Source organism: Lissotriton vulgaris, unplaced genomic scaffold (assembly GCF_964263255.1).
Source record: "Lissotriton vulgaris unplaced genomic scaffold, aLisVul1.2 SCAFFOLD_1397, whole genome shotgun sequence".
Taxonomy (NCBI): domain Eukaryota; kingdom Metazoa; phylum Chordata; class Amphibia; order Caudata; family Salamandridae; genus Lissotriton; species Lissotriton vulgaris.
Window position 1 is genome coordinate 34,189 of NW_028245425.1, and position 24,656 is coordinate 58,844.

Consider the following 24,656-nt stretch of genomic DNA (forward strand, 5'->3'; position numbering starts at 1 on the left):
CCCACCCTCACCCACCCTCACTCACTCACCCTCACTCACCCTCACTCACCCTCACCCTCACTCACCCTCAACCCCTCACCCTCACTCACCCTCAACCCCTCACCCACCCTCAACCCCTCACCCTCACTCACCCTCAACCCCTCACCCTCAACCCCTCACTCACCCTCACTCACCCTCACCCTCAACCCCTCAGCCTCACCCTCACTCACCCTCAACCCCTCACCCTCACTCACCCTCACTCACCCTCAACCTCATACTAAAGATTTACAAAAAAACCCATAAACAATTCTAAAAGCACTAACTCTAATGCTGCGAGACCTATTGCATTTCTAATGCTTGTTTTGGTTGCTGCTCTGCAGTAGTTTTGGGATCTGTGAAAAAAGGGGTACAACTGAAATGCAAACTCGCCGTTGCAAAGGGACAGTAACACTCTTTTTATCTAGTTTCCTGGTGGACCATCAGGCTACAGTCCCTTCGTATTTATGGTCTACACTTTCCTTAGGATTGGACGTCTCTTTCTGTAAATTGTTATATTCATTGAGTGCATGTAGTCTCTGTAGACAAGGAGTTTAGTTGTATCCCTCTTTCAGGGGCATCCCCGTGTTTATAACTCAAAGATATTGCAGTTGCCTCTTAAAACAGTTGTAGAAGTTCAGGCTAGCCCCTCCCCCACTCCTTCTCTGCACAAACTAGTGTAAATTGTTGTAGAATGTTGGTTGCATTCACAAAAGCTACAGTGGACCATAGACTACATCTTTGTGTTTAATCATACTGGTATGAGCACGTTTTAGCAGATCCAGGATGTGAGAAGATGCCACTTGGCAAATGAAAACCATGGACTTGGCCACTTCATTATATCTCAGATAAACAGAATTGCTGCTCATGCAACTGCTCCCGTGTAAAGCTTAGGTAGAGGAACTGAAGCCACAGCAGGGACCTGATTGGAATCCTTTACAAGAGAAACAGCAGTCCGTAGGACTGCTGTGGGATGTTACAATAACGGAAGAATTGCGATGAGATGAGATTTTGTTAATACTCTCCTAATTGTGGCCATCGCACAAATGGTATCATTAGGAGAAAATAACCAGAATATCTATGTAGATGGGTCAGAATGGCTCTGGGAAGGAAAAAAAACATTCACACAATTTGTGGCATGCTTCGTCATCGGACCTATCTTCATCCAATAAATATATTGGGATTGGATTGACCAAAATAATTTGGTAGCTCTTGATATTATATATGTGGATAGGAGGTAATTCTATTCAAGAGTATATATAAAAACAGTGAACCGCTTACATAATATGATCTCTGAGAAGTTCACCAGACAACTTCTGATGAATTTTATGTATAGTTATTTTTGCTGAGACAGACTTTTACGCTCCTGCTGAACCCGGAGATATGCAATGTGTTTCAGATTAGAGTTGGCTTTTTTTCGTTATTAGATTTAAGCTATGTGATTTTGCAAATTTAGTTTCATTGACCTATGTGTGCACCAATTTGTTGTCTTTGGATTGTGCTTGTTTCATGCATGCTGCAGATTCTGAACCAAAACTGTTCTGCTTTCAGGAGACTGAAGACATTTTATCCGATGTTCTAAAAGTAGAAGTCTTCAGACAGTCTGTGGCTGAACAGGTGCTAGTGGGAAGTTATTGTGCCTTCAGCAACCAGGGTGGACTGGTGCATCCAAAAACCTCCATTGAAGACCAAGATGAACTTTCTTCACTTTTACAAGTTCCACTTGTTGTAAGTAACAACATTTTTAACCTGTACATCTGCTTGAAGAATTTGTGTTTTTTAATTTTGTTTTTATAAATGTTACTTTGGTGTTTTGTAATTGTGTAAGCTGATTGATTAAACACAGTATTCTGACTGGAAGGGTATCCACGGTCACTGTGTAGTACTGAATGCCTGTGGAGGGGCTTGCAGAATCTTTACATGCACCAGTGTCTCCAAGTGTGGTATCCTTCCTGAGATTAGCATAAAACATCTTTACAGCTGTTTTATATACAGTGCCTAGGCGCCACAATGAAGGATGATAAATCCAAGGCTAATGACAGGCTGATCTGTGTGAAAGTGCGAGAATATTTTCTGGTCTTGTCCACCTCCAGTCTCTCAGTTCATTGGAATGATATTTCAGGTGCGTCATCTGCGTGATGAAATCTAAAAGCAACCAAATTGAGGATGAGGAAATTGCAGCAGTAACACAGCAGTTGGTCTGAAGTATGGAGTTATGAGGTTCAGAAGTACCAGAGACGGCCAGGGCGTTGAAAAATAGAATTTGGCACCTATTAGTAAAGGGCAATGATAGAATTTAGGTGCCCGTCAGAAATGGCTGTTATGTCTAATCTTCAGCCATTTGGGCTGAAGATCGTACCCTTCCTGAACAGTCTCTAGTGCCGTGGTTCCCAAACTGTGCGCCGCGGCTCCCTGGTGCGCCGTTATGAGTTGCAAGGGGCGCCGCGGCACAATGTGGGTAACATGCAGAGTGGAGCTGCAGGGGCTCTTAGAAGGGGTGAAACAACAGCAAGGCCTCATTAACATGCAAAAGGTCTTTTAAAGACCTGTTAAGTGCCCGGGTGCGGCTATGTGTGCACCCGGGATGCTGTCTCATCCTGGGCTGCCACACACGATGGGGAGGCGGAGAAGGGGGGGGGGCGGGGGTCGGGGGCTGAAGCCCTTTGAGTCTGATGGGTGTTGCGCGTCCGAGTCTGAGGGCACAAAGCGAAGACATGGAATGCTTTGTTTTCTGCGTGAAGTTGTCCCACGCAACATTTGTAGAAATTAGAATCTTTAATGCCTTATCTCATACTTTCTGCATCTTTATTTACAAGGACCATAGCCCTTGGAACTCTCACTTGTCACTTATCATTGTGGAAAAATGTACCGGAACGTCTGCTCTGGCATGTGACAGCCCTGCTCAACAATATACACATCCTAACTTTGCGAGTATGGAATGAATTTTCATTGTGTGGAACTCCACTTTCCCACGATTTAAGCATGGAAAAGGTTTTTGCTAATCGAGCCCTTGGATTGTGAGGCTAGTCATGGAGTCCGAAAAAGCTCTGTGGGCTCCTGGCCTTCCTTATATCGTTTATTGCTAGCTCCATCCTGTAGCAAGCAATAATTTTCTGCTGACTCGAGTCACCGGCTTCTGCTGAAAACTGACCCCCTGCTTCAGCAGGAATAAGAAAGCAATTTGTAGCATTTAATCAACTGCAGCCTTCCGTTGTGATGTCATAATCCTACCGCTGCTATTTAAGGGTATTTTAATTGTTGAATGGATGATAAATTCTTAAACCCTACTCCGAGCTAAAGAGCTATTTTAACGCAGGTGGCTGTTTATACCAATTGGTAAGATTAGAGAGGGAGTATTGTTTGACCCAGTACAGAGATCGGATGGGTTCATTTACACATGTTATGTTTGGGGTGAGTAGTATTGCTAGTCATGTGAAATAAATACTTATTCATGATGCCAGAGTTCCACAGTAGATGTGAGGGCAGGCCCGGGTCTCTGCTGTAGCAATTACTTTATCATACATCAGGGGTAACAAGTGCTATATCAATGCAAACCTTTCTTCCCCTTCTATCCCTCCACTATCCTTCTCACTCCAAATAACTGACTAATATCCACCATTGAAATTACTTCATACTTTTTTAAAATTTCATTGTAAATGCATATTCCATATATTCAATAGGGAATATGCATTTACAATTACATAAAAAGAAAGTGTATTTTGTTTAAAAAACATCTTCAAATATACGATGACAGACAGGGTCATTGTCATTTTTCAAAACTATTCTAGACCAAACCCAGTAGAACTCTCGGATGGTCCTTGAAAGGGGAAGGCATTCAAATATTACTGAAACATCAGTATGGTCACTGGCTTCAATACATCCTCCCACGCCTGAGTTCACAACGCATTTACATTCTCAATGAGAGAAAACGTATCAGCACATAAAGCAAAAGTTTGTTTTTCCCCTTTTACAACTGTTATCTTTTTATTTTGTTACAAATGTGATAAAATACCTTCATTGCATCCCAATTAATTTAGGGAAAACAACAGGAAGTACTCCTGAGGTCGGGCTTACATCCCCACCCACCCGTCCACCGGTAAAAAAATGGGGGGAGCCACGGCCAACTGCCAATTAGATCAAGGGAGCCACGGGTCAAAAAAGTTTGGGAACCACTGCTCTAGTGGAATAAACCTGAAGAAACCAGTAAAGATATCTGGGAAAATACGATCACGCCAAAATCAAATTTACCTCCCAGGTAATGGATTGACGCTAGCAGGGAGGCTTAAGAGCCACTATAGTCTCTCCATAGAGAATCGGCTGCTCATCGCAATAATCTTGGTCTTTTTGGTTTTTATTTTGTGCCAGTGACCCCCTACCCCTCCATCATCCACTCTGTGAAGTTCTTCAAATAGTTTAGAAAATGTGCAGCTAATGACACCAAGCCATCCGACTGGTTGATAAATTGGGTTTCATCACTATACATTTACAGCCGAAAGACTCCAGATGGATGGGTTTGACAAGTGGCTCGACATGTACCTTGAAGAGGAGGGTGGGCATGGTTGTGTTTTTAAGAACTCCACAGTGTGAAGAGATTTTAAAAAGTCTACTTGAAAGATTGTTGTGGCTTTTGAAGAAAAATTGTATCTGTTCTAGCACTCAGCTGGTAATCACTGTAGACCAGGGGTAACAGAGCATGCCGGTATGCTTGCCAGTGTCATACCAACTGATACGTCCAAAAGAATCATGATCCAGACACCAGCGTCCACTCTTGCTTAATGTTGTCCAGAGCCACCAGGAGGAGAGGCAAATGCAGAGAACTGTGGCAAGCATAAACTCTTGCCGTTTGTGTTCAAGATAGCAAAGCAAGGCTCCAGAACATTGCTAAGCTCCCTTGGTCTTCAGGCAATTTGGCTGCAGGAGTCTGTAGCGAGTTAGAGCCATTGTTTCATAATTAACTTGGACTAAGAGCTCGTTTGTAAATCTATATGACCTGTGCCTATTTAAATTGGTCACAGAAAACGCCTTGTCTAAGTGCAGAATTAACAATATTAGTATAAAATGAATGACTGGGAAATTGCTATCTTTAAATGTAGCACTGAGGCCCCTAGAAGATCTAGATTTGATTAGGTTCAAAGTGGTGGGAAGCACATGAGTTTAGACCTCACTGCAGGCTTCAAGGCAAGTAATATGTTTATGGGTAAAGGAGCTGGTGGGTGCCTGTAAGTAGAAATAATAGAATTCGGAATTGAAGACATTGCCAAGGGTCTTTTAAGTTTGCAAATGGTATTGGAGACAATATCCTTAGTATTCATCATGCTTTCCGTTAGTATGACGTGCCTGTGGAGGCCAGCATTGGAAGGCAAGTTATCATTTTAACAACAGTGGCATTCACCTTGTTGGGCATTCTTTCTTACCAAAGCTTCTTCGAAGTTCAACCTGGGCGCTAGCTTAATCTGGTTGTTTGTGGTGTTCACATGAATTGGATACCGTTTATTAGCATACTTATAATCCTTTCACAATAACAGATCTAGTCAATGAAACATCCTGGTCTGAATAAATAAACTATTTTAAATTATCCTTAAAGACATGCAAAAACGTTTTTGACTAACTGTGGTCACTACAAATGGTCAGTCCAGGTTGTGCGTGTATTATCGAAATGGAAATAAAGTCCGCAGCAGCCCATAGAGGATTGGGAATGTGGTCCTTAAAGCGAGTTGGTCTTTGATCCTTTTGAACATACATTAGTGCTAATTGTAACTAATGTATTTTCCTAAACTGGCATTGAAGTAGTAATGCAAGTAGATGGTAAAGCAGGACATTGCTGTGCATATGATGGCCGGACAAAATATTTTGGGCTTTGTACTTGTGATGTAAGTGGCAGATGTGTTCAGAAGGAGTAGGATTGCGTGTGAGTAGTACAGTATGGTGGAAAAGAGAAATCTTTAAAGGGTAGGTTCACTTTTTGCCTTCCTTGAAAAACATGTTGCAGAGGAACTTGTGGTGGGGTGAGTGATGATGTACGAGTGTCTGTTGGGTGCTTTTTATTTTATTGGCTGCAGAAGCAATAGAGCGAGGAACCACTTGCACAGATAACAAAAAGCAGGATTGTTTAAACTGAAGAAGTGGCAGAAAGTCCAGCACTGGTGTTAAGTACAAACATCATGGTTCATAATTAACTTTAAGGTTCCATTATGGGGCTCCTGTGATGCTTGTGTTTTTATGGGAGCGTCTTTGTCAAATTTTGTTTGCGTCTTGCAGCTAATAAGGGGAACATGCAATTGTCCCAACTTTTGTGTGCTTTTTTGGGGGGGTCTTTTTGTTTTGTTTCCCCGCCTTACTTTTTTTACAGGTGCGCTGAGAAAGTGGCATCACTTCTTGTTAGCGATGGAGCCAATAAATAAAAAAATGTACTGAAGTGAACCAAACAAGTTACTTTCTTATGGGCCATTAAGTAAAGATGATAAACCAGAGGTCATAAATAATCTCTCGACTCTGTGTAATCTCTGAATATAGACCGGGCCAGGCACTAAATCCAAGTGTAATAGAAAGACACTGGTAGTGCCTGGACGTGAAACCCACCTAAAAATACAGGTGCTCTAAGGCTTGAATTCCAGAGAAAACCAAGCAGGAACCGCAGCAAACAAAAAAGCAGGATAGATGCTTTCACTTAAAATTTGTGCAAGAAAAGTTGACTAGGCTGTTCCTCAAGGGGGCAAGGAAGTGGGGGGGGGGGGGGGTGTTGTTTGGGGTTGGGTTGTACAGATATCCTGGTCAAGGAAGCAGTGGTGGTAAAAAGGTATTGACCTCCCACTGGGTATCCATAATGTTGGACATGTTGGCCTCACACACCCTCGCAGGTGTCATGTTTCATCATTGGCGGTTGCTCCTAGTCGGGTAGGCGGTGCAATTCCCAACGGGCTCACCTCATAGAGGGGCTCTTTAGCGGAGATCTTTTGAGTCCAACTGCCTATTGGTGAAGTGTGGGTATGGGGCCAGTAGGTTTAGTAGACAGAAGTGTGTGGTTAAAATGTAGCGTAGGGTACCTGAGACTATTTTATTCGGGTGGTCCCTCGTTACAGTTAAAAACGTGGATCTAGACTAGAATAGCTAGAAAAGTGATGTTTCTTTATTCTAGACTAGGCTAGAGTTTGGAGAGGTTGGTCGACATGTTTCTCGCTATGTACAGTGACTGCGATTCATCAGGACCTATTATGTGTTGTCTACCAAAGGAATTACCTAAATCAATAGTGTTTACTTATTGATCAGCATATGGGTAGAAATGTTACCTCACTGGTGATTTGTCCTTGCCTGGAGTAGGGGACAAAAAGAGGTTATAAGAGAAAGTAACAATAAAACCGTGACCAGGTGTGGATATCATGGCATGCTCTACTGTGTAATTGTGTGCCAGGCATGTACCCCTTTGAGAACTGGACCACATATGCTTGGTGTGGAACAGTGTGGAAATACAATATTATAGCATCCAGGTGTGTGGCTGCATGCTCGTGGATCATGTGGTTAAAAACACTAAAAACAATACAGCAGTATTCAAGTTGTTATTCAAAACGGATATTCTCAACTTACCTAAAGGTCAAGAATTAACCGCCTCATCAAAACTCGGCGGGTTGTACAGCGCGTAAAAATGCCTCTGTCATAGGAGGCTAGGAGGTGGGAGTTAGAATTGAGGAATGGAATACAATAGTATTTGATCAATTTGGATCACCTTCTCCCTTCTTTTGTAAACATTCCAAGCACGGCTAACCACCGTGGGAGTCCCTTTCTGGTGGGTAAGATTGGCTCTATCCCCCAACACCTACCCAAACCAATCAGGTGGAAGGTAATATAACGACCACCGAAAGAGTGGCCAAACCCATCCACGAATTTGTATCCCAGCTTTCTATTGTTCCTCCGGAACAACCCCTTCTCTTTGATTCCCCCTCGGACTCCACATTATGGAGGGCCAGGGGTTGAGTTTTGGGGAGGAAGATGCAGCAGCGATTCTAAGAATCCCATCAATCCTGGGCGTAGAGACTAGTATAGCAACAGGGAGTAACACAGCGGACTGGCAAGCCCTTTCTGATTTAAAAAGAGAATGGGTCAGAATAACTCTCCATGGCGCTTTAATGGCAGAATACTTTAAGGCCAAAATTGCTCCTAACGGGCTGATCGTAAAGAACTTTCCCAGAATTTTCTGGGAGGATGGACAATTTAAAATAGAGTGGTCTCAGATCTCATGGAAATGCACCCATGATCTGCTAATCCTGATCGTCAATACCTCTAAACGTCTAGCTGACGAATTACTACCCGCATACAAGCAGCTGAGAGTGCACTTAAATCAGCAGTCCCAAATCCGGGTTTTAAAACTAAACTAGCAGAACTTAACAAGGAGTTGGCAGAACACAAGGAATACCTTATGAACCAGAAAGTCACAAAACTACAGAAAGACATCAAAAGGTTCTCCAAAGAAAAGGTATACCCTTACTTAAAAGACGATTATGTCCCACCGGGAACCAATTACCAGTCAGACTCAAGTGCAACCTCATCTAGAAGGGGCTCCAATAGTGGTAGTGACTCCAGTGGGGATGACCCACAAACACAACAATACCAACGAAGGGGAAAGCGAGGAGGAGGACAGGGAGGACAAGGCAATCAGAACTTCCAGCAGCATCCTCCATACCCAATACCACCACTGTGGCAATTCCCTCAATTCCCACAAACCTTTCCACCCTATGGCCCACAATTTCCTCAACAATTTCCTCCCCAGTTTGCCCCACAAGGAAATAACCAACCTTTTTTAGGCAGAGGTTGGGGCAGAGGGCGAGGGCGAAAGCGAGGCAACGCGCCCGAAAAGAGAGTGCAGTGGGAAACAACAACACCCCAACAAGGGATGGACACCAGGAGCATGACGGCACGCAAGTAAGCCTGGTCGTTAACCTCTCAGCACGCGAACTTTCTCTGAAGAGGAAGAAAAAGTACTACAGAAAGGACTAGGTTTCGTACCAACCCCCAAAACAGACTTATTTCAACAAACCTGCGAGATACAGAAATTTTTCAGAAAAATAAGATTGAGGGCATTCTTTGATGGTAAACCTAGAGAACCGATTGAAGACTCTGGGTTGCACAATCCCTCTACTTTCACCCCACACAGCGGGATGGTGCCTAATGAAGTTCTCACATATGAACAGGCAGTCTTAAAAGAAATCAAGACCTTAAATCTCCAACGAAGTCACCAAAACATCTCTAAAGGGGAACTGGTATTACTGGAATCCTTGGCCAATGACCCAACTATCACAATCAAACAGGCTGATAAGGGGGGTGCGACTGTACTCATGAATACTCAGGACTATGAGACAGAATGCCTCCGACAACTGGGAGATAGACGCTATTACACCCCAATTCCATCTGATCCAATGGAACGCCTCAGAAGCACCATTGTGAGTTTAATTGAGGAAGCTGAAAGTGAAGAATGGATAAGCAAAAAGGAGGCAGAGTTTCTGGTCAAGAAGGAACCACGGACCCCATACTTTTACATACTCCCTAAAATCCACAAGGAAACTATCCCCACACCTGGACGCCCCATAGTATCGGGAATAGACTCAATACTTGAGCCCCTATCCCAGTTCTGTGACCACTTCCTACAACCGTTGGTCAAACAAATACCATCTTACATACAGGACACAACCGATGTCCTACGCACCCTTGAGAGCTTTCAGGGTAACGGACAGGCAGAGGGACAGATCAACTTTCTCATCACTCTCGACGTGGAGGCCCTGTATACCAACATACCCCAGAGGGCCACACTCAGGGTGATAGAAGAAGTTCTAAGTAGTGCGCAATGGGGATCCAATACACCACCGGCTTTCATTATGGACTGTGCCACCCTGGCACTAACAGAAAACTATTTTGAGTTCAAAGGGAAATTCTATCACCAGACACAGGGCACCAGTATGGGTAGTACCTTTGCTCCATCGGTAGCCTGTTTATACATGGCTGACTTCAAGGATAAGCACATACACCATGCAACAAACCCCTACCACAGCAATATCATACTTTGGAGGAGGTTCATTGACGACATCCTGATCTTTTGGGTGGGTACAAGTGACTCCTACCAAGCATTTTTTGACTGGATCAATACCCTGAACCCCTACCTACACTTCACTATGACAGTGTCTGAAACAGAGATCCCCTTCCTTGACTTGACCATCAAACTCACTGATGGTAATTTGAATACCACTATGTTCAAAAAAATCCACCGACCGTAATAGCCTCTTGCATTTCACAAGCCACCATCCAAAAGCTCTACGAACGAATCTTCCATTTGGGCAGTTCCTCAGAGTGAGACGAAACTGTAGTAGCTTACCTGAATACAAAAAACATTCTACCATCTTATCCAAGAATCTACTAGACAGAGGCTATCCGGTGAGGGACATATCTCAGGTACAGAAAAGAGCTAGGAATAACCACAGGGATGCTTTGCTTGAACAAAAAGTAAAGATACCAAGTGAAAACGAGCCCATGACATGTGTAACCACTTTTACACCAGTCTCGACACAGATCAAAAGCATTATTAAACGCCACTGGCATATTTTAAACACAGGGGACTGTTCCTTCGAGTCGCCAAGATTTGCATTCAAAAGGTCCAGAAATGTCAAAGATATTCTGATCAAAACCAGACCAAAAGCGATCAAGAAACCCACTCAGTCTACCCTCTGGCATCTACCTCCAGTTACGGGACACTACCCATGTGGGTCCTGCAGTGTATGCCCCTACACAACCACATATAAGACAATTCAACTCACAGAATCCTTCAAATGGGAGTTAAGGGGCCACACTAATTGTAACACTTCACACTGCATATACCTGCTGAAATGCCCTTGCGACTTACAATATGTGGGCATGACCACACGTCCTATTAAGACACGAATCACGGAACACCGAAGCAACTTCCGTTGTAAAAAGGACAACACAAAAATGTGCAGACACTGGATTGAACACCAACACACTGCTGAATCATTGAAATGGTCAGTCATAGAGGCAAGTCCTAACTGCACAAAACGAAGTTTGTTCTTCAAAGAACAACGGTGGGTACATCGTCTGGCCACAGACAGGGAGGGACTCAATGAAGATATCCCATGGAGTACACTATAAAGGTGTGCGACAATTAAACCACCCCAGTAGTCCCAACTCCCCTTTCTGGTCCAGACTGGGTTAACCCAATACAAGTGAGCAATACCCTTAAAAAACAAACGCATTGAAAACTTGCTAGGCTTACAGACAACCCCCCCCCCCTTTTTTTGGTTAACAAACCCACAAATTCCCTCCCATCAATTGGAGCCAACCATGGGGATGCCATATACTAACATATTTGTCTCCCTACTCGAACACCACTCTAAAATGGCCGTCGTACTAGCTGCTCTAATCACATGACACGCATTGTATTAGCACACACCTCCGTCCTCCTGTCCCGAGGGACGTGGCCACGCCCCCAACAATTCGGTCTCAATACCGGAAGAGACGGGCGATCCCTCACCAGCCCGATCTCGGCGGTCAGAGGGGTAGGACACAAGCCTACAGCGCGGAGAAACATAGGTGAGTGATTATAACGAGGCGCACCGGCCAGAGGCACAAGCTCAGTAGCAGATGGGCCGGTGAGTTAGTCTTTGGTTAGCGTAATCCCCACAGGCTGCTCAGTAAGTTATGAGACAACACAATACACGGGCACCCTCAACCTGAGCCAAGGGTCCACATAATACAGCATGACGCTCCGCAGAGAGCCGTTAATTACTGAGATTGCAGACACCATGCACACAGCGCTACTACTTATGGGACTAGTCTACAAACTGGTAGATTGCATTGTTTAGCACAATCTGGTGACTCGTGGGTTCAAGCGCTCCTTACTAAACGCTATATACATAGTACACACCTGCTGTCACCTGTACACTGTATGTTTGGCTAAGACTCTGGGGTAATATGGTCCAAGGGCACCCCACTTATAGCCAGAACAAAGGGCTCCCTATCTGTAGTGAAGATAGATCTACAATGAATTAACAGACAGACTAAGATACACTGTATAATCTTGATCTAATACTATTGTATTCCATTCCTCAATTCTAACTCCCACCTCCTAGCCTCCTATGACAGAGGCATTTTTACGCGCTGTACAACCCGCCGAGTTTTGATGAGGCGGTTAATTCTTGACCTTTAGGTAAGTTGAGAATATCCGTTTTGAATCACAACTTGAATACTGCTGTATTGTTTTTAGTGTTTTTAACCACATGATCCACGAGCATGCAGCCACACACCTGGATGCTATAATATTGTATTTCCACACTGTTCCACACCAAGCATGATATGTGGTCCAGTTCTCAAAGGGGTACATGCCTGGCACGCAATTACACAGTAGAGCATGCCATGATATCCACACCTGGTCACGGTTTTATTGTTACTTTCTCTTATAACCTCTTTTTGTCCCCTACTCCAGGCAAGGACAAATCACCAGTGAGGTAACATTTCTACCCATATGCTGATCAATAAGTAAACACTATTGATTTAGGTAAGTTCGAGGCATGTGGGCTGCTAAATTCATATCTTAGCATTAGATCGCCACCTAGTGTTGGGTCCGGATGATCGCACATTGTTGTCCTGGAAGAGTCTTCGAAGTATCCTGAGATGGGTGGCTCCTCCCCTGGACTACAGTGCGCATGGGCATCGGCTCCATCCCCAGATTGTTTTTTTCCGCCATTGGGTTCGGATGCGGTCTCGACGTCTCTCCGTCGGAACCGAATAAACATCAATCTTAACGGCCAAAAGGCTTTGGGTTCTTTACGTCGGTATTGTTTGCGTACGGTCTCGAGTTCTTCCGTCTCTCGGAGCCGGAATCAGCGGAGTTTTTACTACTCTTCGGACATCGAGGCCTTCTCATCGCGACTCGACACCAAGTTCCCAACATGGAGCGGAGTCCGTTTAAGCTTTGTCCGCTCTGTGGGTCCAAATACCCACATATAGACGTGCACCCGGTCTGTAATAAATGCCTTTCGCCAGACCATGACGAAGGAAGTTGCAGGGCCTGTGCGAGTTTCAGGTCGAAGAAGACTCTCACGATTCGGCGCGCGGTGCGCCTTGTGGCCAAACAGGCGGCCCCGGATCCAGAAAACATATTCGACGACCAAGAAGAGGAGGACCAGAGCCATCATCTTCAAATCTCCCCGCCTGAGACGGAGGTCGAGGCTGATCCGGAATATGACGACGACGGAGTCGTGGGTCAAGGCCTTGAATACGTCGACGAGGTAGGAGACGACGATATGGTTTATGGGGCCGCGGAAGATAGCTCAGGGGACGAGCTATGCCCCGAAGTTGACGGACATCAGGAGAGGGTCGCGGGATCGCCTGTCGGCCTTACCCAAGACCCTGTAGCGCAAGCCACGGCCCCGCCTGATGGCCCGGCCACGGACATACTTGCTGCGCCGAGGGTTTCGAAACCGAAACTGAAAGCAACGGTCTCGACAGCACCTAAAATGGCCGACCCGAAACCGAAAGTTAAGGACTCAATCGTCCCTAAGATGGCGGTCGTAACAGCAAAAACAAATAAACCGGCAGCCTCATCGACTCCGTCGACCTCAGGTCCGCAGAAGTCGAAGAAACACGGCGATTCCACAGGGTCAAAATCGGCGCCGGAGGAGAGATCCTCTAAAAAGGGTGGCACGCACAAGACAAGCGCGCCGGCGCCGGCAAAGCCAGCCAAAGCAAGCGACACAGCCCCGGCTCCAACGGGGACATCTGCGCATCGCTCCAAGGACTCTGGGTCGGCGCCGTCCATCCCTCCAAAAGACCAACGGAACGTCGCATCCGAAGGCAAGGCCACCTCGTCGGTGCCAAAGACATCGGTCACCGACGCATCTCTCGTTGCTTCTTCACTACAAATAATTAGGGAGAAGGCTTTTTCTTCGTCGACGCCAACGCCATCGACGCAGAAGGTGGCAGACGTCCCGGTCAAGCCCGCTAGTAAACTCCTCTTCCTTCTACCGCCAAAAGTGGTGCCGAAGGCCTTTTCATCGAAATCGACGCCAAAGAAGTCGGAATCTTCGACGGCAGGGGCATCTTCGGGTCAGGTGCTCGACCCAGAAGAGGATTCGGAGTGTTTCATAGACGCGGACACAGGGAAGTTAACCCTTTACAAAAGGAAAATCACTTCGCAGCCAGTGGAATCCTATGTCATCCCCCTAAAGAAGAAAAAGTTTCCACAGGACGCCTCAGGCCTCATGGAACCTATTCAGCCTCCTCTGGGAAGGAGCCCAACACCGTCTCCAGACCATTCTGAAAGTGAGGGCTATGGTGAAGACGAACAATACACGTTCCCAGTCAATGAACCTGATGCACAGCCAGATTCATATGATGCCATTGGGGACCAAGGCACCCAAGATGTGGGACAAGACCCACAGACTTTCAGTACACGTGCATCCCCTACAGAGGATTCTGCAGGTTTTCATGCACTCATTGAGAGGGCAGCTGCTAATCATGATGTGGACATGCATGCTGACCCAGTTGAGGAAGACTTTCTATTCGACACCTTTTCAGTTTCGGAAAGAACTGTAAAGACACTGCCTATGCTCAAAGGGGTCCTCAAGCATGCTGCGGACATCTTTAAAGAGCCTACCAGGGCGAGGGTGGTCAACCCACGTATTGAAAAAAAGTACAGACCAGCGCCTGCAGACCCTGCATACATTCGAGGACAGTTGCCGCTTGACTCCCTGGTGGTAGCAAACGCATGCAAAAGGGCCAACTCCCAAACAACGGGTGAAGCTCCTCCCCCGGATAAGGAGTCCAAAGTGCTAGAGGCAGGAGGCAAAAGAGTGGCTGCGCAAAATTTCTGGCGTATTGCAAATACACAGGCACTACTGGCACGTTATGATAGATCACATTACGACACACTAGAGCAGATTGTGGAACACCTGCCTCCGCAGTTTCAAGAGGGCACCAAAATGATTATACAAGAAGGACAACTGATCTCCAACGCGACCATAAAGTGTGCACTTGATGCCGCGGACACGGCCGCTAGGGCCATTAACACCAGTGTCATGCTCAGAAGACAGGCTTGGCTCCGCATATCGGGGTTCAAACCTGACATTCAAACAACCATACTTAATCAGCCAGTCAATCCGGATAGACTGTTTGGTCCAGATGTTGACACCACCCTGGAAAAAATTAAAAAAGACACTGAAACTGCTAAATCTATGGGGGCCCTACAATCACAGCAGTTTCGTGGCAATAATTTTCGTCGCTCAGGTGCCCGTGGAGTCACCAGAGGACAGTTGGGTCAACAGTCACAGTTCCCTAGAGGTGGAGCACAATCCTCGTACCCCAAACAGAACAAGAGGGGCTACAGGGGAAACAGCAACAAAGGACGCGGCAAAGGAGGCAACAATTCACGCTCCTCTGCCACAAGCAGCCAGTGACTCTCTGTCACTGCCCCCCGACCACTTAACACCTGTCGGGGGGAGAATACAGCAGTTCCTGCCAGTCTGGATCAACATCACCACAGACAGGTGGGTGCGACAGCTTATCCAGTACGGTTATTGTCTAGAGTTAAAATCCACTCCACCCAACATTCCACCAAGGCAAAGACCTATGTCCGCAGAGCACTTGCACTTATTGCAGCAGGAAGTGTTGGTGATGCTGCAAAAAGGGGCAATCGAGCTCGTGCCAGTGGGGGAGGAAGGCACAGGGGTTTATTCCCTGTACTTCCTCATTCCAAAGAAGGACGGATCTCTCAGACCAATTCTGGATCTCCGTCCCCTCAATCTGTACATACTGTCAGAGCATTTCCACATGCTTACACTGCAACAGATTCTTCCTATGTTAAACAAAGGAGACTTCTTAGCAACCTTAGATCTCAAGGATGCTTATTTCCACATTCCGCTACATCCGTCCCACAGAAAGTACCTCAGGTTCACTATCCAGGGCACGCATTATCAGTTCAAAGTCCTACCCTTCGGAGTCACAACTGCCCCAAGGGTGTTTACCAAGTGTCTGGCGACAGTAGCAGCGCACCTCAGGAGGCAGAACATCCATGTCTACCCCTACCTCGACGACTGGCTCGTTCAAGCCAGGTCGGAACAGCAGTGCGCCGCGGACATGTCGACTACCATTCACCTCCTTCACGACCTGGGTTTCTCGTTGAATTACCCAAAATCACACCTTCAGCCGGCACATGTCCGGCAGTTTCTGGGTGCAACAATCAATACCCTGACGGCCAAGGCGCAACCAAACCAGGTCAGGATAGACGGCATACAGTCTTTAATCCAAAAGTTCAGACCGGGACACTCACTTCCAGCAAGAGTGTTCATGCAGTTGATAGGCATGATGGCCTCCTGCATCTTCATAGTCCCTCACGCACGGTTGCATATGCGCCCGCTCCAGGAGTGCTTAGCAAATCAGTGGACACAGGCTCAGGGACAATTAACAGACCTAGTGTTGGTTACCAGTCGGGCTTACAACTCTCTGCATTGGTGGACTCCACACAACCTTTGCAAGGGCCGACTGTTCCAGGAGCCAGTGCCACAGGTTATCCTGACAACGGACGCATCTCTCCAGGGATGGGGAGCTCATCTGCTCACTTACACGGTGCAGGGACTATGGACGACGCAGCAGCAGAAGATGCACATCAACTATCTAGAACTGATGGCGATCTTCATGGCACTCAAGTCCTTCATTGTACATCTGTGCAACAAGGTGGTGTTAGTCCGGACGGACAACATGACCGCGATGTACTACATCCAAAAGCAGGGAGGCACCCACTCACCACAGCTGTCTCACCTGGCTCAGAGCATGTGGAAGTGGGCCATTCAGAGGAACATCTTCCTCATGGCAGAACACCTCCCAGGGAAGGACAATCAGATGGCGGATCTGCTCAGCAGATACAGTCATCAAATGCACGAGTGGGAGATACATCCATCGGTACTCCAGCCGTACTTCCAAAGGTGGGGTCGTCCAGACATAGACCTGTTCGCCACAAGGGAGAATGCAAAATGCCAAAGCTTCGCCGCCAGGTTCCCACACCCCCAATCGCAGGGCAATGCGATATGGATGAACTGGTCAGGCAAATTTGCTTACGCTTTTCCCCCGACACCTCTGATACCACTGGTGGCGAGAAAACTAAGGCAACACTCGATGACACTCATCCTAGTTGCTCCAACGTGGGCGCGCCAAGCCTGGTACACCACGTTCCTCGAACTCTCAGTGGTGCCGCATCAAAGACTGCGCCTCACGCCCAGACTTCTGACGCAGAACCATGGAGAAATTCAGCATCCAGATCCGCAACAGCTCAACCTAGCGATCTGGCTCCTGAAGTCTTAGAGTTTGGATACCTCAACCTACCTCCTGAATGCATGAACATCATCAAGGAGGCGAGGAAGCCGTCAACCAGGGCATGCTATGCCGCAAAATGGAAACGTTTTGTCATTTACTGTGCAGACAATGACATAAACCCGCTAGATGCATCTATCCCTAACATCATTTGCTATCTGTTACACCTTTATAAGTGCAAGCTAGCGTTCACTTCTATTCGGATACATCTATCCGCCATCGCAGCTTACCTTCAAAATAGGCAGCACCTCTCGGTCTTCAGGGTGCCTGCCATTAAAGCGTTTCTTGAAGGTCTGAAACGAGTCATTCCCCCAAGAACACCGCCAGCTCCGGTGTGGAACCTCAATGTGGTCCTCACCAGACTGATGGGACCACCATTTGAGCCAATGCACTCGTGTGAACTGCAGTTCCTAACGTGGAAAGTTGCTTTCCTAATTGCTATTACGTCACTAAGGCGTGTTAGTGAGCTGCAAGCGCTCACAATACAAGAGCCTTTCATTCAGATTCATCCAAATAGGGTAGTGCTACGTACTAACCCCAAATTCCTTCCAAAGGTGGTGTCACATTTTCATCTCAACCAAACTATCGATTTGCCGGCATTCTTCCAGAACCCACAAACGGTGGCAGAAAGAATGCTCCATACGTTAGACGTACGGAGGGCATTGATGTACTACATAGACAGGACACAACACTTTAGGAAGACGAAACAACTCTTTGTTGCCTTCTCACCACAACACAAAGGCAACCCAATTTCCAAAGCTGGAATAGCCAGATGGATTGTTAAGTGCATTCAAATCTGTTATCATAAAGCCAAGCGCACTTTAACAATACCCCCAAAAGCACACTCCACACGCAAGTTGGGGGCATCCATGGCTTTCCTAGGAAACATTCCTCTAGAGGACATTTGCAGAGCAGCCACGTGGATTACACCACATACCTTTACAAAACACTACTGTGTTGATGTACATTCCAAACAGCAAGCGGCTGTAGGGCAGGCTGTTCTCAAGACACTTTTTCAGGTTTCTGCAGCTGGCACGGGCAACCGCCGCTGATGGAGGGACTGCTATGTATTCTATGCTAAGATATGAATTTAGCAGCCCACATGCCTCGAACTGAATATGCTACTTACCAGTATGCATCTGTTCTTGGCATGTAGGGCTGCTAACATTCATATCGCCCACCCTCCTCCCCGGTGCCTGTCGCAGCTGCAGATATACTATTGTATTCAATCATTAGCATGGACATCCTTTACACTTTTCACTCCATCCTCTGCCACAATGGTGAAAAACAATCTGGGGATGGAGCCGATGCCCATGCGCACTGTAGTCCAGGGGAGGAGCCACCCATCTCAGGATACTTCGAAGACTCTTCCAGGACAACAATGTGCGATCATCCGGACCCAACACTAGGTGGCGATCTAATGCTAAGATATGAATTTTAGCAGCCCTACATGCCAAGAACAGATGCATACTGGTAAGTAGCATATTCATTCCTTTGGTAGACAACACATAATAGGTCCTGATGAATCGCAGTCACTGTACATAGCGAGAAACATGTCGACCAACCTCTCCAAACTCTAGCCTAGTCTAGAATAAAGAAACATCACTTTTCTAGCTATTCTAGTCTAGATCCACGTTTTTAACTGTAACGAGGGACCACCCGAATAAAATAGTCTCAGGTACCCTACGCTACATTTTAACCACACACTTCTGTATACTAAACCTACTGGCCCCATACCCACACTTCACCAATAGGCAGTTGGACTCAAAAGATCTCCGCTAAAGAGCCCCTCTATGAGGTGAGCCCGTTGGGAATTGCACCGCCTACCCGACGAGGAGCAACCGCCAATGATGAAGCATGACACCTGCGAGGGTGTGTGAGGCCAACATGTCCAACATTATGGATACCCAGTGGGAGGTCAATACCTTTTTACCACCACTGCTTCCTTGACCAGCATATCTGTACAACCCAACCCCAAACAACACCCCCCCCCCCCCACTTCCTTGCCCCCTTGAGGAACAGCCTAGTCAACTTTTCTTGCACAACTTTGACTGAGGGCCTTGACTTAGGCTGGACCTTCCACTCCATGTGAGTGGTAATCACGCCCTCCTTGATCAATTTGGATCACCTTCTCCCTTCTTTTGTAAACATTCACTTAAAATTTGCCTTGATAACACGATTGTGTGTGTTCCGACTGAGAATTTTTTCATTTGTAAAATCTTTGCATATGGTTGTATAGTGATCAATGTAGACCCTTTCTAAACAACATCTCAGGTCAAGTGAAAGTGCAAAACATATGCCACCGCCTGATGGCACCGGATCTTGCAGACCGTAATCTGTCTACAATGAGACCTGGCTTCTACCTGCTAATATCCATTCTTGCTACTAACCTCCAGAGTGATTTTTGGGAAAGTAAGTTAGTTGAGAAAAGCCTAAGGTTCTGGGAAGGCTCTTTGCCATCGCGTAATTGCCTGATCAGCCAGATATTAAGATCACTGCTCAATAGAAACGAGTAAGTGTTGGCCCATGATGTAGCACCATATTTTGGGAGTTGAGATTAGAATTCGATGTTTAACAGCCAGGAATTTGCCCACAGTACTTCATGAATCCTGATACTGGCACAAGCAACCAGGGGGGGAGAGTGCTTGGTGTATGAGACTGAGAACAATCTCTGATAGACAAAAGCACCGTCCTGCAGTCATAGAGGGCCAATCTCAAAATAATACGTTGTAACAATTAAGCATCCTGGCATAGATTAAGTGACGAACCATGTTTCATTTGTAGGAAGTTATATCGTGTGTTGCCAATACTATCATATCCTTAATACATGTGATGTTGAACGACCATTATCCATGTGCTCTATGTCCACTTCTAATGTTTGAAGCTTAGTTTATAATGATAATTGCAGACTGCATTTAACACAACTAGATATTGGGAATGTAGTTTTATATCTATGAGAATTCAGGTAACCTACAAGTACATGTGTAGTTTGTCTACTCTTAAAGTATCACAAAGGGTTTATGGGGGGGCTGTGTTGGATAAGGATATGTTGTGTTTAAATGCCAATAAAGTTTCTTTAAAAAAATCTACAGAAATGTAGATTGTAATTGAGAGGTTTACAAATCCTCATTTGAATTGTTCCACTGTGTCTGATAAATTGCTTTGTATTTATAGTAAAAATTAAAGAATTTTGATAAATACCAAAGTTTCTGTACAACATGCTATACTAGTTCAAATCATTTGATAGTGTTGTACTGTTGCACCAACTCTACTGCTTAAATGTTTCAGGCTGGAACAGTAAATCGTGGCAGTGAGGTGATTGCTGCAGGGATGGTTGTCAACGATTGGTGTGCCTTTTGTGGACTGGACACAACCAGCACAGAGCTTTCAGTCATTGAGAGCGTCTTTAAACTAAATGATGCTCAGCCGAGTACTATTGCCACCAGTATGAGGGATTCCCTGATTGATAGGTAAGTATGGTTAGCATCTCCTCAGAGAATTGTTAGTATTTTGAATCCTGGTATTTAGTGAGTGTCTCCAAAGCCTGCATCACGCAAGATGAAACACACCTGAAGTTAAATTCATATCTCTTTTTCAGTCTGTTGAAAAAAGTGGAATCTATAGGAAAATAAGGAGTTTTTTAAATTTAATTACATAGTAATTCATTTAACCTTGGCACTGCAAAGGTTAATAAATAGGACAGTGAACACTTTTGTTATTTGGCCTCATTTTCAGTGGCGTTGCATATATATTTATTTGTAGATGTATTTTTTACATTTGACAGTGTAATTTACTACCTTTCCAAGGAGATTTCTGAGTTCCACATATAAATGTAACTAGTTTGATTAGTTTGTTAAACGAATAGGCGTGGAAAGGGGGTTGTTTAGAGGACTCTCAATTTAAGTTTAAATTTGTAAAATGTTTATTTAAATATTATTTGTACGTTCATCTCACTAGTGAAGGTTTATGTTTATTATCTTAAAGTGTATTTTTAAATAAGTGAGAATGAAACCTGCAATCTAAAAAATATTTTCTTTTCTTTTTAGTTTAACATAGGAAGACATCGTACAACTTTATTTGGACATATTCTCTGCGAGATGTATGTTCTTCAGAATCTTGTATTGATATTCTTCAAGACTGCTGCTTCAACTAGGCTATCTTCACCGTTAAATGCACTTCTATGGTTATATATATATTTTTTAAAGAATAAATGCTGTGCTTTTGGTTATTGTAACATGCAGAAAAGCAGACTCCCAAATTCAGTGGAAACCTGTTCGACTTTATTGCCTTTGCAGTCTATAAAACGTTTCTTTGCCTGTTAAGAGCTAGCATAGTGTCTCAGCAGTAAATACGGCACATATTAAAGTGTGTGAGGAATGGATTAATAGTGCTTGCCCACATCCTAACCTACAAATGGAAAACTCATGTTAGATCATCCTGTGCTGATGCTTGTAAATTACGACCCATATTTAATCAGACTGCAAGACTCGGTTATCTCATGCCTTTGGGCACTGTAACATACTTGCTTTTCCGCTGTTTGTAAAGAAGAAGCAAAAAGTGACACATTCCCCAGCTTGTGATCCTGCATACTACCCTCATGTTGTTTTTCAGCTCCCAGCCAATGGCCCAAAAACTGTTTTGGGGGTGGGAGCAAGAATAGGGTAAATGGGGAGGAGGTTGGGAAGTCTTGTTCTCCATGTGAAATATATTGGCGATATTGCCCTGTTTTGGACCTTCTTAATGTGATCTTCAACTTTCAAGGGAGACTATGCACTTGCACGTTACTAATTGGATCCAAAGAAAGCTAATGGTATTTGAGCTGTACATAATTCTGGCATCAGTATGCACTGGTGTATGCAGAGTAGCATTAACAGTCTTGAGCCTGCCTTTGCTTGGCCCAGTGGTGGAAGTGGGTAAGCCTGTTCTTGTTGATTACTATTTTCCATCTTTTCTACTAGTCAACATGGCCTCTGATCTCTGTTGAGAGGGAGTTGTACTAAATAGGGTCTTCCTTTTGAAAAAGCTTACCCAAAGCTTTCTTATGTTGCTAACATCTGTTATGTAGGAATATATCCCTACGTTGTCATTGAATCTATCTTGAGCTGGTTCTGTGAGCCACTGTTCAAGATTATGATTTTCTCTCTCCTCCAATGAGTAAAACATTCATTAAGCTAATCGAGTTAAATTGGAGCACTGTTCAATGTACAAACAGCGTGACCTAATGTTACGGAAGTCAGCATTATTAATGACCGAGGGGCAGTTCATGTCACATAAATTATCTTGTAGGGAGTTTTTTGTTCTGTCCATTGCTGTAGTACATCTTCCTGTTACTCCGAACTATTCCATCAGGACTATATCTTTTAAGGAGTGGCCAATGCCATGGGGTTCTTCACACCAGAAGGTTCTAGCCAGAAACGGTTCCCAGGGGCATGTAGTGACAGATGTTTCTCCTCTGTTTGAGTACGCACACTGAAAAACTTCCAATACAGCCCTTTCATCTCCTCATACATCCTCTGGTCACACATGTGTACCCAAACCCAGTTGTTGCAGTAGCAACTTAAGCTGCTGTCTTACACTTTGAAACAACAGTGTGTCTTATGTGGAACAATTATAATGTATCGTGTATCGCAACCAGAAAGACTGAGATCATGTACTGCCCAATGTTGTATACGTCTGTGCGTAAAAAATGCTATTGAATAAAATGTGATTGCAGCCCATCTCTTCGACTTAAATACAGTTTGGGTAAATGTTTTTTTTTTACAGCTACTACCTGGTCAACAGTTAATTAAAGCATTATAGCAACAACTATCTACTGCAAAACCCGTGCTAACAGCATCAGTGCAAGGATAGGGAAATTATTGGGTGCTGAGCTCTGTTTGTCATTTGGTACTTGAGAAACAAACTGTCAGTTTCTTTGCATTGAAAGGCAGGGCATCCTAGTGTAAGATGAGAAAGGAAGGGTCAGGAGTCACAATTTCGTCATGGATTTTATTACAATGTTAATTGTTGCTGAAGGCTTTGCATAGGCACTTTCACGTATAGAGTACATATTATCAACCAAACATCCCTCACTTCATCGTTCTTAAAAGAGGCACTGTTGTTAATTAGCTTTATCTTCAGTTGTTTTGGCCACATACTACTTTGTCATACCTGACCCGCAATGTGCGATGGAGAGGTTTATTATTCCAAACCTCATATGCTGTCATGTGAGCCATACTGTTAATTATGACTTAATATCCTTGCTTGGTTTGCACATAGTTTATGCGGATGCACTGTGTTTCAATAAGGAACCTAAAATGTAGGACTTCTTTAAAAACAGAACAGTTACAGCTGTTCAGTATATAATTGTGTATTTATCATCTGATGTAGAAAGTGCCAACTCTAATACCATTTCTGAATAAAACTGCTTTCTTCCAAGTTTACTTTCTTGTATTTACGAAATAAAAGTAATAGTATCTGAATAAAAGAAGTAAGTAATCTAGTATACATTTTAAGATTAAATTGGTCATCTATTCAAAGACCTCTGGGTCTTAATACAAAATTGAGGGGTTACGGGTCTTGAACTTTGTGACCAGTTGTTCTGCAACATTGGCAAACGGCAATGCCAGAGATTGCTCCTCCTGGAGAGGGCCAGTGATGTATATACATGATCCTCTGCTAAGTGAAAATGGGCAGTACTAACAACAAAACGTGCACTAATCTATGCATCAATTTTGGATAATGAAGAAATGACTTCACAACTAAATTCTTTTGTGAAATACGCCCTAACTGTTTTACTCATATGGCCTGGCTCCTACATTCTCAACCTATGGTCCACGTAGTGGCAGGACCAGAAACTGTTTATATACATATTTAAAGCTTTACAATCCCAAGGCCACATACCAAGGTGTATGACATCAGCATATCCATTCCCTTTGTGGAGTGTGCACTTTAACAAGTCTCTCTTTTCTGCCAATCTGTGTGGTTCAGATTCGGCAGTGGTGTGGTGTTAATCCCCATGGGAGGTGTTTTTGGAGTTACGTTAATTTATGTCAACGTTCTATACGGTTAATGATGCAACTTGATCTACTTTCTACTCCCTATCTCCCCTTACTAACGGTCTTTCCGATATAAGCCTTTAGAGGCTTTTAGTAGTTTCAGAACGACATGCTGTGGCTAAATCAGTGCGTTTTTGTTTTGTGACACGCTTGAACAAATAGCACGTAACTAAAGTAATAAGTAGTGCTGCCATGTGGTTGCCATTTACTTTGCTTAGCTTCAGGCCCCTAAGTAACTAAATCCAG

At 44.7% G+C, this 24,656-nt stretch overlaps 1 protein-coding gene across 1 annotated transcript in view; it reads left to right on the forward strand.

Moving 5' to 3' along the window:
- LOC147666426 (eukaryotic translation initiation factor 6) overlaps window positions 1-23,790 on the forward strand; it is a 55,239-nt gene extending 31,449 nt beyond the window's left edge. Inside the window, exons 5-7 of the mRNA XM_086949069.1 lie at window positions 1,567-1,743; window positions 20,662-20,843; window positions 21,420-23,790. Coding sequence (XP_086805195.1) covers window positions 1,567-1,743; window positions 20,662-20,843; window positions 21,420-21,429 — 369 coding nt within the window. The 3' untranslated portion in view covers window positions 21,430-23,790. The remainder of the gene's footprint in view (window positions 1-1,566; window positions 1,744-20,661; window positions 20,844-21,419) is intronic.
- The last annotated feature ends 866 nt before the right edge of the window (window positions 23,791-24,656 follow it).